The 18,911-nt window shown below is 41.7% G+C and overlaps 1 protein-coding gene across 1 annotated transcript in view; it reads right to left on the bottom strand.

Moving 5' to 3' along the window:
* Positions 1-18,911, bottom strand: part of map2k2a (mitogen-activated protein kinase kinase 2a) — a 93,724-nt gene that overhangs the window by 62,376 nt on the left and 12,437 nt on the right. Inside the window, exons 2-3 of the mRNA XM_063032034.1 lie at positions 8,968-9,178; positions 6,882-7,028 (exon numbers count right to left, since the gene is read on the bottom strand). Of these exons, the coding sequence (XP_062888104.1) occupies positions 6,882-7,028; positions 8,968-9,178 (358 nt within the window). The remainder of the gene's footprint in view (positions 1-6,881; positions 7,029-8,967; positions 9,179-18,911) is intronic.

Raw genomic sequence — 18,911 nt, 5'->3', positions numbered from 1 at the left:
TTTTTCAAACTCCATGAAAATGTTAAGAACAGCAGCTGTGTTTTCACATAGTACTCCACTATAGCTCAGATGCATTAAATCACAACATACAATTCATCCATGCAGAAGGGATACAGGGTCAGAAGATTGTGATTTAAAACCACAGGCTTAAGGTAAGAAATAAAATCGTGTCATCTCTGCATTTATATGAATGTACGAGGGGTGATTGATAAGTTCGTGGCTTAAGGTAGGAGGAGTCAATTTTAGAAAACCTAGCACATTTATTTTTCCTACATATATACACTTAGTCCAGCGGTCGTGGAGCATACGGATCCCTTCTTTGTATAAGGTGGCATCTTGTACCTCCAGAAGCGGTCCACAGCAGGGGTGATTGATAAGTTCGTGGCCTAAGGTAGAAGGAGATGAGTTATTAACTTCAAACTTTCTGCATTTTCACTCAAAGAGTTGAACTGCATGTTCATGCAAAAAGAGCTGTATAACTCATCTCCTTCTAACTTAGGCCACAAACTTATCAATCACCCCTGCTATGGACCACCTGGAGGTCCAAGACGCTCTTGTTATATGCACGTGCATATAACGTTCAACTCTGAGTGATAATGCAGGAAACTTGAAGTTAATAACTCATCTCCTACCTTAGGCCACGAACTTATCAATCACCCCTGCTATGGACCACTTCTACAAAGCAGGGATCCGTATGCTCCACGACGGCTGGACCAAGTGTGTACATGTAGGAGGGGACTATGTTGAAAAATAAATGTGCAAGGTTTTCTAAAATTGACTCCTTCTACCTTAGGCCACGAACTTATCAATCAGCCCTCGTAATGTACTAACTGCTTTTGAAAAAGATCAGATATTGGATTTCAGATTGGTTTATTATTGTCACATGTCCTACATGCTGTTCATACAGATCAATTCATTACACGGTAAAAACGAACAGAATGCAGAATAAAATGTACAGCTACAGAGAAAGTGCAGAGCAGCTAGCAATAAGGTGCAAGATCATAATGATGTAGATTGCGAGGTTAAGGTCCATTTTATTGTACAATAGTTTTATAACAGCAGAGTAAGAAGCTCTCTTTCAGCCTGGTGGTATGTGATTTCAGGTTTTTGTATCCTCTGCCTGGTGGAGGAGAGCAGAAGAGGAACAGTCTGGGGTGGTGGGGTCTTTGATTATGCTAGCTACTATACTGAGACAATGAGCAGCTGATTTTTTCCATTATGTGCTGAGCTGTGTCCTTTGGATCTGTAGACCAATATTTGTCAACTAGAAGTTATCTGATCATTTATCTCAATCTTATTTATGGGAACTTGCTGTATGCAAAATTTCTTCTACATTTCCTGATATTACACAGTTGCAATGCATCAAAAAAAACATTGTGAAAGTGCTCTTGAACATTACAAATGTTCTTCCTGATGGCTTTTTATCCTGACTGAAGCTGGAATCAAACATTGCCTAGAGATGAGATGCTCTGACTTCACCTCTGGAAATGAACTGAGTTGCCTTAACAAAACAAACTGCGCAATAACAAATAGGTTATTGGTGATTAAGTGCCATTTGATTAAGTGATTGATGATCAAGGTCTAAATATCTTCTAAAACACTCGCTATGATTGAGAACTGTTTCACTGAGCCATAATTAGTCAAACTATATTTGACTTGCTTTTGTGAACAGGACATTTTCCCACTGTCAGATAGATGCCAATTCTATATTATACAAGAAGAGCTTGGCAAGAGGCAGCGCCGATTCTGGAGTGCAAGCCTTCAGCCAGAATGTTGTCTGGTCTCCTAGCCTTTGCTGATCTCACAGACAAAAAAGAATTGGCTGAAAACAATTTTCTGTGTTGTGAGGATTTCAGGAAGAAACAGTAGTTTAGTCACCTTTGGCTGCACACGGTTAGAGCTCAGAAATTTAGCACCTACAGTTGAAGTCAGAAGTTTACATACACCTTAGCCAAATACATTTAAACTCAGTTTTTCACAATTCCTGACATTTAATCCTAGAAAACATCCCCTGTCTTAGGTCAGTTAGGATCACTATTTTAAGAATGTGAAATGTCAGAATAATAGTAGAGAGAATGATTTATTTCAGCTTTTATTTCTTTTATCACTTTCCCAATAGGTCAGAAGTTTACATACACTTTTGTTAGTATTTGGAAGCATTGCCTTTAATTTGTTTAACTTGGGTCAAACGTTTTGGTTAGCCTTCCACAAGGCGCTCACAGTAAGTTGCTGGAATTTTGTTCCATTCCTCCAGATAGAACTGATGTAACTGAATCAGGTTTGTAGGCCTCCTTGCTCACACACGCTTTTTCAGTTCTGCCCACAAATTTTGGCTAGGATTAAATGTCAGGAATTGTGAAAAACTGAGTTTAAATGTATTTGGTTATGGCGTATGTAAACTTCTGACTTCAGCTCTACATTCCTGATTCTCCTATCTTCAATGATGTTCCTGGAAAAACAGCAGCAGAGATTCCAGACATCCAGCATATATAGAAAACTGTACGAACACAAATAGAAGCAGGAGAATGCTCTCCACTCCTTGTCTGCTCTGGCATATAGTATCTCAGTGCCACTTTCTTGCACTAAAGCCATATTCCCACATACCTTTAATATCCAAAACCTCTATTGATCTTTGTCTTAAATCTATTCAGAGACTGATTAGCTATTGTATCGAGGTCTTCACCTCGCATTGCATCCATGTATCTTTCTTTGGCATGCAAGATCTGCCCTCCACCATAAAAACTAACGCAAAATAGTCATTCAAAGCCTTGGCCATTTCATTTCCTCATTACCAATATCAATTCCTCCTACTCATCCTCCAAGAGACCTACGTTCAATTTAGCCACCCTTTTCTGCTTTATATAATTATAAAAACTTGTACAGGTACTATCCATTTTTATATTGTGTTGGTTAATTTTCATAATCTATCTTCCCTTTCTTGCTTGCTTTGTGTTCTTTGTTGCATTTTAAAGTTTTTCCAATCTTCCAGTTTCCCTCTACTCCTGGCGACTTTGTATGCACCTGCTTTAAGTTTGATGCCTTCCTTTATTTTCTTAGTTATCCATGACTGGCTCTCCCCACCCCTATTGTCCTTGCTTTTAGCTAAAATGTACTTTTGTTGAGCACCATGAAAAATCGCTTTGAAATTCTTCCACTGTTCCTCAACCATCCCACCATATAGACTCTGTTCCCAGTCTACCCTCAACCCATTGTAGTATCCTTTGTTTAGGCATAATACACTGGTTTTAAGATCATACTATTGCACCCTCCATTTGTATAAGAAACTCATTCATGCTATGATCACCCTTTCCAAGAGGATCCCTAACTACAAAATCACTAATTTTACCTGTCTCATTGCACAGGACCAGATCCAAGATAGCACATTACTGAACCTACAAGGGAACATGCTGTTCAACAAAGCCATCATGGATGCATTCTGTGAAGTCCTCCTCAAAACTGCCTTGACCAACTTGATTCACCCAATCTATGTGCAAGTTAAAGTCCCAAGTGATAACTGTGGTTCCATTCTACATGCCTCACCCACAGAAACCAGGATCTCCCAGTGGCCACACATTTTAATTCTATGTTCCATTCCCATTCTGATATGTCTATCCACGGCCTCCTCTACCATCAAGATGAAGCCACACTCGGGTTGGAGGAACACCACCTTATATTCCATCTGGGTAGCCTCCAACCTGATAGCATGAACATTGACTTCTCTAACTTCCGTTGATGCCCCACCTCTCCTTCGTACCCCATCCCTTATTTATTATTTTTTTCCTCTCTTTTTTCTCCCTCTGTTCCTCTCACTGTAACTCCTTGCCCATCCTCTGGGGTCCCCTCCCCCTTTCTTTCTCCCTAGGCCTCCTGTCCCATAATCCTCCCTTCTCCAGCCTCGTATCCCTTTTGCCAATCAACTTTCCAGCTCTTAGCTCCATCCCTCCCCCTCCTGTCTTCTCCTATCATTTTGGATCTCCCCCTCCCACTTTCAAATCTCTTACTATCTCTTCTTTCAGTTAGTCCTGACGAAGGGTCTCAGCCCGAAACGTCGACTGTACCTCTTTCTAGAGATGCTGCCTGGCCTGCTGCGTTCAGCAGCATTTTTTATGTGTGATGCCTCAGATACTTCTTGGTTTATTGCCTGTGCTACTGTAATGTTATTATTCAGTGGCCTATAGATCACTGCACCAGTGATTTTTTTTTCCCCTTTACTATTCCTGATCTCTACCCAGATGGATTCAATATTCTGCTCCTTAGATCTCATATCATCACTCACTATTGCCTTAATTAAGAACCCTATTCTACCTCCCTTACTTTCCTGCCTATCTTTCCGTATTACCTGATATCCTTGGATATTTAATTCCTAGTGGTCTCCACCCTACAACCATGTTTCTGTAATGGCCACCAAACCATACCCCTTTTACTGATTTGTGCCACAAGTTCACTGACCTTGTTACGAAAACTACAGGCATTCAGATAAAGTGCCCTTAAACTCATTGTGCCTTTAAAATCTAGTAACCTTTGAGGGCATCCCATCTCAACCTACCTCCACTGCTCCGTAAAGATGTCCTGGGTACGTTGTAGGCTGGTGCCCAAGATGGAGCTGACTAGATTTACAGCCTTCTGCAGCTTCTTTCAGCCCTGTGTGGTAGCAGTGTTGGATCCTGTCAGAACGCTCTCCATGGTATAACTATCAAAATTTTTGAGTGTATTTGTTGACATGCCTATTCTCTTCAAACTCCTCATGAAGCGTAGGCGCTGTCTTGCCTTCTTTATAACTACATCAATATGTTGGGACCAGGTTGGACACCCAGGAACTTGAAGCTGCTCGCTGCCTCCATTTCGGATCCCTCTATGAGGATCGGCGTGTGTACTGTGTTACTTTTGCTGACCAGTCATCTAAATCTATTTGGGACAGGAATTTATTTTGGCAGTAAAATACAATGTATGACCCTACAGCACAATAAATTGGTGATAAGTTTTCGACGACTTGCAGTTTGCTCTCCTTGTGCTCTACCATCACTGCTCTGTCAATGAACTCGCTCTGCTGCAGTTACAAATAATCCAGTTGAGCTTATTGTCATGTGCACAGTACAATGAGGTATAGTACAATGAAAAACTTGCAGCAGCATCATGGGCATATACAGCTGGCATGACAAATTGAAAAATCTGTTTTTAAAGAGCAAGAACATTAAAGATTAGATTTTTGTCACATGTATATCAAGACATACAATGAAATGCATAGTTTGTTTCAATGGCCAACACAGTCCAAATATGTACTGGGGTAGTCCACAGATGTTACCATGTTTCAGGCACCAACACAGCATGCCCACAACTTGCTAACTCTTACTAATCTGTACGTCTTTGGATGTGGCCCAGAGATCAAATACAGTATCAAAATCAGAAGGAGACAGCAGAAAAAGTTACGAATATTTTGTATTGCCTATCACTATAAAAGGATGCATGTGAAATCCCAGAAAGAGATTTACAAACTGTAAATTAGAAAGCATTCTTCTAGGGTGCAACACAACCTGGTATGGAAGTTGTCCTGTCCAAGACCGGAAGAAGCTGCAGAAGATCGTGAACACAGCCCAGCACATCACACAAACCAATCTTCTGTCCTTGGACTCACTTTACACCGCATGCTGTCAGAGCAGTGCTGCCAGGATAATCAAGGACACGACCCACCCAGCCAACACACTTTTCGTGTCTCTTCCCTCCGGGAGAAGGCTCAGGAGTTTGAAGACTCGTACGGCCAGATTTGGGAACAGCTTCTTCCCAACTGTGATAAGACTGCTGAACGGATCCTAACCCAGATCTGGGCCGTACTCTCCAAATATCTGGACCTGCCTCTCGGTTTTTATGCACTACCTTACTTTCCCGTTTCTATTTTTTTTATAATTTATAATTTAAATTTTTATTATATTTACTATCGATTTGTACTCCACGAAGCGCAAAGCGCAGAATCAAATATCGCTGTGATAATTGTACGCGCTAGTATCAATTGTTTGGCGACAATAAAGTAATAAGGTAAAGTAACTGAAAAAGAGAAAATCACCAGGGACACAGTATTGAGCAAACTTTGAGCTGGGGACTGATAGGTGTACAGATCTGTAACAGACTCAATCTTAGGATGTTGAAGGATGTGGTTGGTGAGAGTTTGATACATTGGTTTGAATTTACCAAAATTCTCCAGACTCAAGGAAGGATCCAAAAGTCTGATTTCACAATTTTTAGTATTCAGGGGCTGCACTGATAGGAAAGCTAACAAAATGCCTGTATTTTTGTGAGGAGTTGTCAGAGGCTGCATATCCTACAAAATGACTCACGTCCTTACACTTTGTCATGCTCCTGATTAAGTCTTTTGGATGGGAGAAAGGTGCAGAATATTTCCTGTTTGATTGAATGCAGTTACAGCAACACTCAGTACACTCAAGGCCATACAAAACAAGGCAGCTCATTTCATACAGTCTATAAAATATCCACAAGTTACTTGCTTTGCCACCAATTTCTGGTTCCCCCAGCTTAGAAATTACATCACTGTTCTTCTGTTATCACTATGTCTGATCCTGGAACTCCCTAACCAATGGCCCTGTGTGAGTGCATTTACTAGAAGAATCTAATAGTTCAATATGAAATCACCACCACCTCAAACACAAATGGGTTATGTAATGAACACTAGCCTGGCCTGCACTTCCTGCATTCAGAAAGGTGAATAAATGCACAACCTGGGTGTAGAAACATTTCTCCTTCCCTTCCCATTTGAAAAAGCCTTTGAATAGGTCTCTGACTCATGCCTTGAAAATAATCCCACATTAGGCCAATATAGAAATTAGAATGGAAAAAACCACCAACCTGTTCATTTCAGCTTAAACACTTACCATGTGCTCCATGCATATACTGATTTCACCATCACTGTAAAATGCTCCATAGAAGCCCACAATATATGGAGAGTTACATTCGTGTAGCACCTGGAGCTCTCTGATGATCTGATTGCGAATGGCAGGCTTTATTTCTAAATGAATCAGCTGGAGAATGAGAACAAGTTTCTGATGATTATCTGACTTACTAGTTTCTTAAAAAATTAGTGAAGTGCTCAGTATGATATTCTTTATTTTAATCATACCAGCTTCTATAGTGAATGTAGAATGCCTTGGGGTTTTCCTTAACCCTACTAACCAAGGCTTTCCCATGTCTCCTTTAGCTCTCGTAAGCCCATTCTTAAGCTCCTTCCTGGCTGCCTTGTAATGCTTTAGAGCCTCATCTGATCCTTGCTTCCCAACTTTAAGTATGCTTCTTTCTTCCTTTTGAGTAGATGTTCCACATCTCCTGTCAACTATGGTTCCTTCACCATACCATCCTATTCTGGCCTCAAAGGGACAAACCTACCCAGAATCCAATGCAAGCACTACCTAACCAACACCCACATCTCCACTGTGTATTTTCCCAAGTACATCTATTCCCAATATATGCTCCCATGTTCCTGTCACACCTAATACACACCTCACAAATTCTGCCATAACTCAACCTTTTGAATTAAGAAGGTGCCAATCAATATTAGGGAAGTTCAAGTCACCCATGAAAACTCTGCACATCCGTCTCTGTAGCTCTGAGAGTGGTGGGGGGGCATGCTCTCTAATGCAGTTCATCACCCTTGTTCCTAATATTTCTTGCATTAAAATAGACACATTTCAACCCATCCAGCTTTTTCCACTGCCTATTCTTCCTTACAGTTTCTCTGCACGCTGCATCTACCTGTACACCAACTGCCCCATCTTCTGACCTGTCACGCTGGTTTCTATTCTCTTGCCAAACTAGCTTAAACCCTCCTAACAGCTCTGGCAAACTTGCCCATAAGGATAACCTGTCCTTTTTGTATCGGTCATACTTTCCCAGAAGAGATCTTAATGATCCACAAATCTGAAACTCTGACCCGATTCCTCAGCCACACATTCATCTGCCATATCACCCTATTCTGATCCTCACTGGCACATGGCAAAGGAAGCAATCCAGATAATACCACCCTTCAGATCCTACTTCTCAGTTCCCTACCTAGCTCCCAACATTCTCTCATTCCTTTTCATACCTACATTGTTGGTTCTAATATGTACCACGACTTTTGGGGCTGCTTACCCTCCTTCATTAGTATGCTGTGGACCTGATCCAAGACATCCAAGACCCTGGCACCTGGGAGACAACATACCACCCACGTCTCACATCACTGGAATCTCCTGTCTGCTCCCCGAACTACTGAACCCCCTATTACCACTGCGCTCCTCTTCTACACCCCTCCCCTTCTGAGCCACGGAGCCAGACTTGGTGCCAGAGAGACCAAGTTGCTGCAACTTTCACTTGACAGGCCATTACCCCAAAAGTATCCAGAATGGTATACTTGTTACTGAGGGGACCAGCCACAGGGTTACTGTGAATTACCTGCCCATTTCCTTTCCCTCTCCTGAGAGCCACGCAGCTACCTGCCTCCTGCAGCTTAGGGGTAGACTCCTTCCCTGTAGCTCTTAGCCATCACCTCATTCTCCCACATGAGGAAAGGTTATCCAGCTGCAGCTTCAGTTTCTTAACATGGTCTGTAAGGAGCTGCACCCAGAAGTTGTCATCGGGGAGAGTGGAAGTCTCCCTCATCTGGCACGAGGAGCACACCATTGACCTGGGATCCATTCTCACTATGCTATCTAAGCACTAACAGACAAAGACAGAGAAACCTGTCAGGAACCTCAACCTAGCCTCCACTTCACCTCATTGAAGCTTCTACACCCAAAGCCTCTGGTCCCCACTCTAACAATAGCCACTCAGCTTAAACCCAAGTTCTTTTATTGGCCCTTGCCAAATGCCTATTAACCCAAATGATCTCAATTTCTGCAGAAAGCAGTGACAGGCAATTCCTGAACGTTTTTGTCAAGGTTTGGGATGTCAAATTATAGTTGTCATATGCTGCTAATAGTAGCTTACCTTTCTTGCCATAATAAGACCTGAAGGCTTGTGACGTACTTTAGTGACAACACCTCCATTACCAGCACCCAGCTCACTTATCTTATCAAAGTCATCATCTTTCAGTTCACCAACTTTGGCCTTCTGTGTAAGAAAGGCTTCAAGTCTATTTTTCTGCTGCTCATCAAGCTCAAGTTCCTCCAACTTCTTTGGTAAGGTTACTAGGTTAGCTCTAGAATATAAAACAGTATTTTGAATTAAAAGAAGAATTCTGCAACATATTAAAATTTCACATAGCTACCATTCAAAATGTTTCAAACTTTTGCATCATCCACCCATCTCCTCTAGATGTCTGGCATTATTTGGATATAACTTATAAAACAAGTGTTTTGTAGTGTTTACTATGGTCCAGAGCTCACTTAAGGATGAAAGAAAATTCATGCTGACTTTTCATCTTCACTGGAATTGTTCCTTCTACCTCCCAGTACCTTCCATCATAGGTACTAAGGCAAACGTGTTGTACAGCAGAGCAGCAAGAGGTCAAAAACAAAGCCATATTTGATTGGTAAGGCACCTTGATAAAACAGTCACTTTTTTCCAAAGATTGCTTAAACTCAATTATATTTACTTTAAGTTCTCATTTCTTGAAGATCCTATTTGCCAAGACTCATTCTGAATCTACTCTTAAAACCATAAGTCAAAGTGTTATCTCATCAGTACACACAAGACACAGGAAATAGCTCTCGTTAAGGCATGCAAGTCAAACACTTCTATATTTATCTGCAAGCTTGTTTGCCAAAAAAGCTTGCTCACCTATTCTCTGCAGTAAACAAGTATTTCGAAATTACTTGTCTTTCCATTTATTTGATTTACTTGCCTTCTCATGTAACTTAATTAGCTATAATAAAGATTAGCTTTAATGCTCCACTCCCAATACATCCTTGACATATCGTTTACAGTTTTGCTACAAGTCCAAAATTTGTGCAGTCATTTGTTTGTTATTTGAAATCCATATTTTCTTTTTTAAAAACAGTAAATTTTGATGGTCATGTTCTTTTAGAGTTGAATACTCATGTAAGAGCAATATTCAATTTTTTGACTTACACACACGTTTTGCACTTTCTTCCTTAAACAGTATTGGTAATTTATAACTATACAGCAAATAGTTAGCAATAATATGGAAGCATACTTCTGGGGAAGGATTTCTTTTGAAAAACAAATTTCTTCCTCTGTGTATTAATCAAAGCTATCATCACATTCTGACTGTGGTGGAAGGGTTTTTAGACCCCAGATGTTTTAGAGACAGCTTAAAATTAAAAAAAAATTAAACTTTAAAAAGTGGAAAATGAAAATGCAAGATTCATGTACTCAAATCTGGGGAAAACTTTAGATTTCAAAATATTATTTTAAATTATAGAAGTATGAAAAAAAGCTGGTCAAACTCTGGATCTCCATGTAGTTTTCTTGTGCACCTTACTAGTGAATATAATGATCTATTTTCAAATGTAATATATGAATGAATGATTTCTTGTTCTGACAAAGGGGTTTCTACACAAAATGCAAGCTTGCTTTTCACAGACACTGCCTGACTTGCCAGGAGTTTCCAACATTGTTTTCTGAGATTGAGAAAATGCTTTAGTGTTGGTTCTCAAATAAATAGAAATTTATTCACAATAGAGCCTCTAAATTGCACTTACTTAGAACTTTTAAAAAAATGTTCAAACTCAGCAATATCTATGGGTTGACGGTTTACTCACTGCCTCTTTACACTGGAGGGGGAGTTAAATCCATATTTGAGCAAACTTAACAATCTAGAGTGTGTAGGGGTCAAATATCAAACACAGAAGGAATTTAATACCAATCAGCAAAAACATTTAGGCCAAATAGCAGTACTAAACAAATTTACTTTTATACAAATTAATTTTTTTTTTGTTTTAAGGATAATTTAGACACCCTCATCTACACCAACTCTTCTAAAGGAGTTGGCATTTACTATGGTACCATAATCCTAGATGATCTATCATTAAGAATGCAGTAACTTAAGAATGAGCACCTAAAATTAAAAAAAAACATTGGGCCAAGTCAACATAGAATCATGAAAGTGAAAGCACACTTAAAAAAGCTGTGGGCTGTTAATTAGCAGAATGAATACAAGGAAATCATCCGATGTACTGTATTTATACTTTAAGAAGGTCTTAATAAAGTTTGATACAATAAAAAATAAATTTACAGTGCATGGGATTGGAGAAAAATACAACTGAATAGGAATAAATAGTTGGGGAGGGGCATTATGAATACAGAGTCACAGAGAGGGGGATGAATATCAACAGCCACAGAGAAGAGGGAGAATTCCCAGTGCCATAGTGATTGGATAGAAAATTGACTGTGCAGCATATAATCCTGAGCAGTGAAAAAATATTTATTGGACTAGTAAATGCTGGAGTACTCCAGGGGTCAGTATATGGATCAGCTTTAAAAAAAACACGACTTGGACAAAAGAAGGGAACTATTTGAAATTCTCCAGAGGATACAAACTTTGGATATTAATAAGCGTCCAGGAAATAGAGACATGGCTGGTGGTATAGGTGAAAAATCATGTTTATTACAGAGAAATGCAAAGTATTGTCTTCTGATAGTAAGAATAAAGAGATAATTTAAACTAGATGGCATAATTCTAAACAGCCAGAAGAGCACAATAATTTAAGAATGTGTGCATTATTCACTATAAGTGGATTAGCAGGTTGAGAAAGCAGTTTAAACAGAAAGCAGACATGAGCCTGGGTTTAAAAGCAGTAGAACAAAGAAACCATGATTAATTATTAAGTAGAGGTTTGGCTACAATTAGCATACCCACATTTAGGTATTGCATGCAAACAAGAGGAATTCTGCAGATGCTGGAAATTCAAGCAACACACAAAGTTGCTGGTGAATGCAGCAGGCCAGACAGCATCTCCAGGAAGAGGTACAGTTGACGTTTTGGGCTGAGACCCTTCGTCAAGACTAACTGAAGGAAGAGCTAGTAAGAGATTTGAAAGTGGCAGGGGGAGGGGGAGATCCAAAATGATAGGAGAAGACAGGAGGGGGAGGGATGGAGCCAAGAGCTGGACAGGTGATTGGCAAAGGGGATATGAAAGGAAAATGGGACAGGAGGCCCAGGGAGAAGGAAAAGGGGGAGGGGGGGAACCCAGAGCATGGGCAAGGGGTATAGTGAGAGGGACAGAGGGAGAAAAAGGAGAGAGAGAAAAAGAATGTGTGTATATAAATAAATAACAGATGGGGTACGAGGGGGAGGTGGGGCCTTAGCGGAAGTTAGAGAAGTCAATGTACATGCCATCAGGTTGGAGGCTACCCAGACGGAATACAAGGTGTTGTTCCTCCAACCTGAGTGTGACTTCATCTTTACAGTAGAGGAGGCCATGGATAGACATATCAGAATGGGAATGGGATGTGGAATTAAAATGTGTGGCCACTGGGAGATTCTGCTTTCTCTGGCGGATAGAGAAACCTCGTATCCCATCCGTTATTTATTTATATACACACATTCTTTCTCTCTCTCTCCTTTTTCTCCCTCTGTCCCTCTGACTATACCCCTTGCCCATCCTCTGGGTTTTCCCCCCTCCTCCTTTTCCTTCTCCCTGGGCCTCCTGTCCCATGATCCTCTCATATCCCTTTTGCCAATCACCTGTCCAGCTCTTGGCTCCATCCCTCCCCCTCCTGTCTTCTCCTATCATTTTGGATCTCCCCCTCCCTCTCCCACTTTCAAATCTCTTACTAGCTCTTCTTTCAGTTAGTCCTGAAGAAGGGTCTCGGCCCGAAACGCCGACTGTACCTCTTCGAGATGCTGCCTGGCCTGCTGCGTTCACCAGCAAATTTGATGTGTGTTGTTTAGGTTTTACAGTTTGCAAAGATTTAAAGGCTTTAAAGTGCAGAAGGGATTTACCCAAAAATGCCAGGTTTCAGAATTATGGATTCATGTGGAACTGGGGAGGGTGCAAGAGGATCAGAAAGGGGCATTTAAAATCATGAAAAATGTATACAGATGAAAATTGCTCCCACTGAAAGATGTCAACAAAAAAGGAACATAGAACGAAGGAATGCAAAAAGGATAAAGAGTTCTCATTCCCTACCCATCCCACCTCCATGGGAAACTTTCAGCCCAAGCACTGGGTGATCCCTACCCACCCCACCTCCATGGGAAACTTTCAGCCCAAGCACTGGGTGATCCCTACCCACCCCACCTCCATGGGAAACTTTCAGCCCAAACACTGGGTGATCCCCACCCACCCCACCTCCATGGGAAACCTTCAGCCCAAGCATTGGGTGATCCCTACCCACCCCACCTCCATGGGAAACTTTCAGCCTAAGCATTGGGTGATCCCTACCCACCCCACCTCCATGGGAAACCTTCAGCCCAAGCACTGGGTGATCCCTACCCACCCCACCTCCATGGGAAACCTTCAGCCCAAGCATTGGGTGATCCCTACCCACCCCACCTCCATGGGAAACCTTCAGCCCAAGCACTGGGTGATCCCTACCCACCCCACCTCCATGGGAAACCTTCAGCCCAAGCACTGGGTGATCCCTACCCACCCCACCTCCATGGGAAACCTTCAGCCCAAGCACTGGGTGATCCCTACCCACCCCACCTCCATGGGAAACCTTCAGCCCAAGCACTGGGTGATCCCTACCCACCCCACCTCCATGGGAAACCTTCAGCCCAAGCACTGGGTGATCCCTACCCACCCCACCTCCATGGGAAACCTTCAGCCCAAGCACTGGGTGATCCCTACCCACCCCACCTCCATGGGAAACCTTCAGCCCAAGCACTGGGTGATCCCTACCCACCCCACCTCCATGGGAAACCTTCAGCCCAAGCACTGGGTGATCCCTACCCACCCCACCTCCATGGGAAACCTTCAGCCCAAGCACTGGGTGATCCCTACCCACCCCACCTCCATGGGAAACCTTCAGCCCAAGCACTGGGTGATGCCAGAAAGAACTTACCGCATCATAGCCAATTATTTGACATTTGACAGACAAGTTATTGCCAATTGTTATTTTAACTCAGAACGAGTAGAGTCCCAAGCAGAACTCACTAAAAGCTGGTGACCATCACAGTAACAATGGATGAAATGAAAATTTTCATTATAACCTTTTCCCTTTGCACATCAACAAATATAAGCAGCTTGAAGGGTATTAGAGCAACTGGTTCAGACTCTCCTTTCCCTTTTCCCCAGGTTAGCATTTTTTTTCAAAATTATATAACATCTTTTATCACATTCTCTGAAAGCTCATCTTATTCATGAAATCACTTCCTATTCTGTTGATCCTATCCCAATAAACCTAATTTCCCACATTGTTACTGTTGAGTGCTGTCATTTAAGTATTCTTAATAGTACTTCACATCTTTCCTTTAGCTCTCAACAATACACTATTCTTTAGTAAATGCTATATTTAACATTCCTTTCTTCTCTAGTCTTTAAATTTACTGTGATTTGCATTATCTATACTTATTCTATCCAGAATTCCTGTTAACTTTCCATCCCTGCTGTGTAAATGAAAATGGCTCTTTTCCAAAGTTGCCAATTATAAATCTAACCCTCATCTTTTTTGCAGCTGTTAGCAACCCTGGACGTGACTGACTCCACCACTTTCCCCCAATACTTTCTCCAATATCAGAGAGGGTTCCTAATCAATGTACAGCTGCTGTCTTGCCTTCTTTATAACTAAGGGGGAGCAGGAGAGGACCAGGCCTGGGGGGCGGGGGGGAACAGAAGAGGGCCGGGCAGGGGAGGGGGTGGATTTGATGTAATAGGAGGTGGGAAGAGGTAAAATGTCCAAGTGGGAAGAAGGGGAAAAGGGGGTGGGAGAGAGAGAAACTTGTTCACTGGTAATCTGTCTGGGTTTTCATGCCAGGGTGAAGACACCCAGACAGATTACAAGGTGCTGCTCCTCCACCCAGAGGGTGGCCTCATCTTGGCACAAGAGGCAGCCATGGAGAAATGGGAAGATCCGCAGGAGGCAGATGGAGCAGGAGGGACTCAACCAAGTGGTGCCCCAATTTCTGATGAGTCCTGAGGCAGCAGCAAGAGCCTATTATCACAATAGATGACCCCAGAAGATTCACAGGAGAAGCAGAGGGAGAATTCCCTGCAGAAAGCCAGGGTGGGGGGATGGGGAGGGGGAGGGAGAGGGAGAGGTAGAGGTAAAGATATGTTTAGTGGTAGGATCCCTCTGGAGATGGCAGAAGTTGCGGAAGTTGATGGGGTGGTAAGGACAAGAGGGATTCTATCACTATTAAAGGAGGAGGAAGATGGGGTGGACATATGGGAAATGGAGGAGTTGGAGTTAAGGACAGCAGTAAAGTGGAAGGAGGGAAACCACACACTTTAGAGGAGGAAATCTCCAATGCTCTGGAATGGAAAGTCATGTCCTGGGAACAGATGCAGCTGAGGCGAAGAAACTGAGAAAAGGGAACAGGATTTTTAAAAAAAACAGGAGATAGGATGGGAAAAGGTATAGTTGAGATAACTGTGGGAATCAGTGGATTTATAAAGGACCCAGTTTCTCTCCACAGATGAAGTCAGAGAGATCAAGAGAGGGAAGGGAGGTGTCTGAGATGGACCAAGTGAATTTAAGGGCAGGGTGGAAGTTAGAGACAAAGGTGATAAAGTTAATGAGCTCAGCCTGGGTGCACAAAACAATGCCAATGAAATCATCAGTGTAGCAGAGGAAGAGCAAGGGGGTATAACTGGGGAAGGCTTTGAACATGGACTGTTCTACATAGGCAACAAAAAGGCAGGCATATCTGGTGCCCTTGCGAATGCTCATGGCTACCCCTTGAGTTTGGAGAAAGTGGGAAGAGCTGAAGAAAAAAATTGTTGGGGTGAGGACCAGTTTTGCCAGACAGAGGAGGGATGTGGTGGAGGGGAATTGGTTGGTTCTTTTGTCAAGAAAGAAGTGGAGAGCTTTGAGGCCTTCTTGACGGGGATATCTCTTCTAGCAAGCCCCCTTCCCTTCCCCCAACCTTTTTATTCTAGCATCTCCTCATGTTTGTCATTTACTCATCCTTCCTTTTCCCCCCACCTGGCTTCGTATGTCCCCATTTTTCCTTGTCGGCTTTTGCCTAACTCATCTCTATTCCTCCTGGCTCCTTTCCCCCCATTATCCTTCACCCCCCCCCACAAATTCACCTAATCACCCTTCCTCCTCTCCTCTTTATACTGAATACCTTTCCTGATGCAAAGTCTAGACCTGTAATGTTAACAATTCCTTTCCTTCCACAGACACAGCTCAACCAGAACTGTGTGCAAAAAGTTGTCCACCTCTACCTTGTTAGCATGTTAAGTATATGGCATGATAGGTATATTTCATGACCGCACATAATGACATTTCCTTTTCTGGTTTCTGATGTGGACAGTATTCATAACATGGAGTTTGCGATGATTTGTCTGCAGAGTTTAAGAACTGGCTTATTTATAATGTTTTAATTGAAGAAATTATTGATTCACTATTTCAAATTCCAAAAAAGCAACGAGCATGAAGCGCAAAAGAACTGTTAGCTTATTTAAAGAGGAATGGCTCAATGAAATAGTAGAAACTGCTACACTGAAAGCTCATGAGGTATGGAACATGCTGCTACAAGAAATATTTATGTACAAAGAACAAACTGGACGATAGTTTATTATCTTTAGAATAGCTTCAGGTTTACTTCCATTTAAAAATTCAGTGTGCACATCTTGTCACTGGGCAAAAAACTGCACAGCTCAAGATTGTTTCAGACACTGGTCATTACAAATCAGAGGGAACACTGAGCTCAACCCAATGAATTCGTTCAGTTTGATTATTGCTGTAAATCTCTTGATACCTTTGCAAGAGTCAACAACTACTTCAGTTTCTCAATGTGAAGAAACTGGCACACACCTAACAATTTATTTCAGCTATAAAGTGGGAATGATGCGAGAAACAAATTGCATGTCAAGATGTGTCATTTGTACCACTATATTAATTTCTACTCAGAATAACTACTAAAGACTTTCACAGGAAATAGGTCAGTTTAATACCAGAACATTTCAAGGCGTTCTGAACATAATTACATACTTGAACATATGCAATACTCTTCTTGGCATAGTCTGCACAGACAGTGGATACTGCGCTGAACAATCTCCATCATAACAGGTGAATCACAAAGCTGTGTGCTTAGCCCCCTACTCTACTTGCTTTACACTTATGACTGTGTGGCTAAGCACAGCTCTAATGCCATACTCAAGTTTGTTGACGACACCACTGCTGTTGGGCGAATCAAGGGTGGTGATAAATCAGGATAAAGGAGAAAGATTGAAAATCTGGCTGAGTGGTGCCACGACAACAATTTCTCACTCAATGTCAGCAAGACCAAGGAGCTGATGATTGACTTCAGGAGGAGGAAACCAGAGGTCCACGAGCCAGTCCTCATGGGGGGGAGGGGAGAGAGGAGGGAAATCAGAAGTGGAGAGGGTCAGCAACTTTAAATTCCTCAGTGTTTTCACTTCAGAGGACCTGTCCTGGGCCCAGCATGCAATTGCAATTACGAAGAAAGCACGGCAGCACCTCTACTTCCTTAGAAATTTGCGAAAATTTGACATGACATCTAAAACTCTTGACAAATTTCTATAGATGTTTGTTGATAAGTATATTGACTGGTTGCATCACAGTCTCATGTGGAAACACCAATGTCCTTGAACAGAAAATACTCTAAAAAGTAGTGGATTCTGCCTAGTCCATCATGGGTAAACCCCTCCCCACCATTCAGCCCATCTACATGGAGCACCATCTCAGGAAAACAACATCAGTCATGCTCTCTTCTAGCTGCTGCTATCAGGAAGGTACAAGAGCCTCAGGACCCACACCACCAGGTTCAAGAACTGTTATTACCCCTTAACCATCAGGCTCTTGAAACAGTAGGGATAACTTCAATCAGCTCATCACTGAGCTGTTCCCACAACTTATGGACTCACTTTTAAGGACCATCTCATGCTCAATTTTTTTTTGTATTTGCACAATTTGTGCAAATCCTGTTGGGCACAGTCTTTCATTAATTTTATTATGGTTCTTGGATTTTGAGTATGCCGCAAGAAAATGAATCCCAGCGTTGTATATGGTGACATTGTATATTATATATAACATAAATATATACACATGCACATACATACACACATTGTTAATAAATTTAAACTATTGTCTATCAACACACATCAATGGTGAGACAAGCAAGCTGAAGAATATGACACACTCCCTCAATTTTGGACACTGCTCATACAGGCTTTACTTTAATTTCTGTCATCTCCCATTCACTGTGGACTTCAATGTGTGGCCCCTTCTACATCAAAATGCACTGTTGTATTTTCAGACAACCAGATCTTAAGCTCTAGAATTTCCTCCCTGAACTATTCTATAATTTTTTTTACACCCATTAAAACGGCTCTTTGACCAACCTTTGGGCATCTGTTCAAATATCAAGTAGCTCAATGATATTCTCTTTAATAATTTTCCTCTGAAATACCTTGGGATATTTTACCATGCTTAAAACACTATACAAATACAAGTTGGTTCTGCAAGTTTGACTGACCAGACCAGTGAGTGATGTCATTGCTGCAGACCACGCAGATGAACAAATTGCTCTGCAATGATGGAAAAGCTTAGTTTTAAATCTATATAAGCTGAAGATAATATGGCAACTTCTGCTGCCATTACAATTGAAGGATTACAAGTGAAATTAATTAAAGTCACCTACACATTCTATTACGCACCATGTTAGTTTTATTTTGGATAAAGTAACAAGCCAGTTGTTAGATCAACCAGATGTTTTAGTAGCATGCTTGCACGGTTTCTACACCTTAAACTGGTAGCTGGTAGGAACTGCCTACTGGGTTGGTCACAGAGCACAACAGTTCAGTAAATTATAAACATGACAACGTCTACAGACA

The sequence above is a fragment of the Mobula hypostoma genome, chromosome 24, assembly GCF_963921235.1.
Source record: "Mobula hypostoma chromosome 24, sMobHyp1.1, whole genome shotgun sequence".
NCBI lineage: Eukaryota > Metazoa > Chordata > Chondrichthyes > Myliobatiformes > Myliobatidae > Mobula > Mobula hypostoma.
The sequence above is the reverse complement of the archived record's forward strand: the minus strand, read 5'-3'. Positions and strand labels throughout refer to the sequence as shown.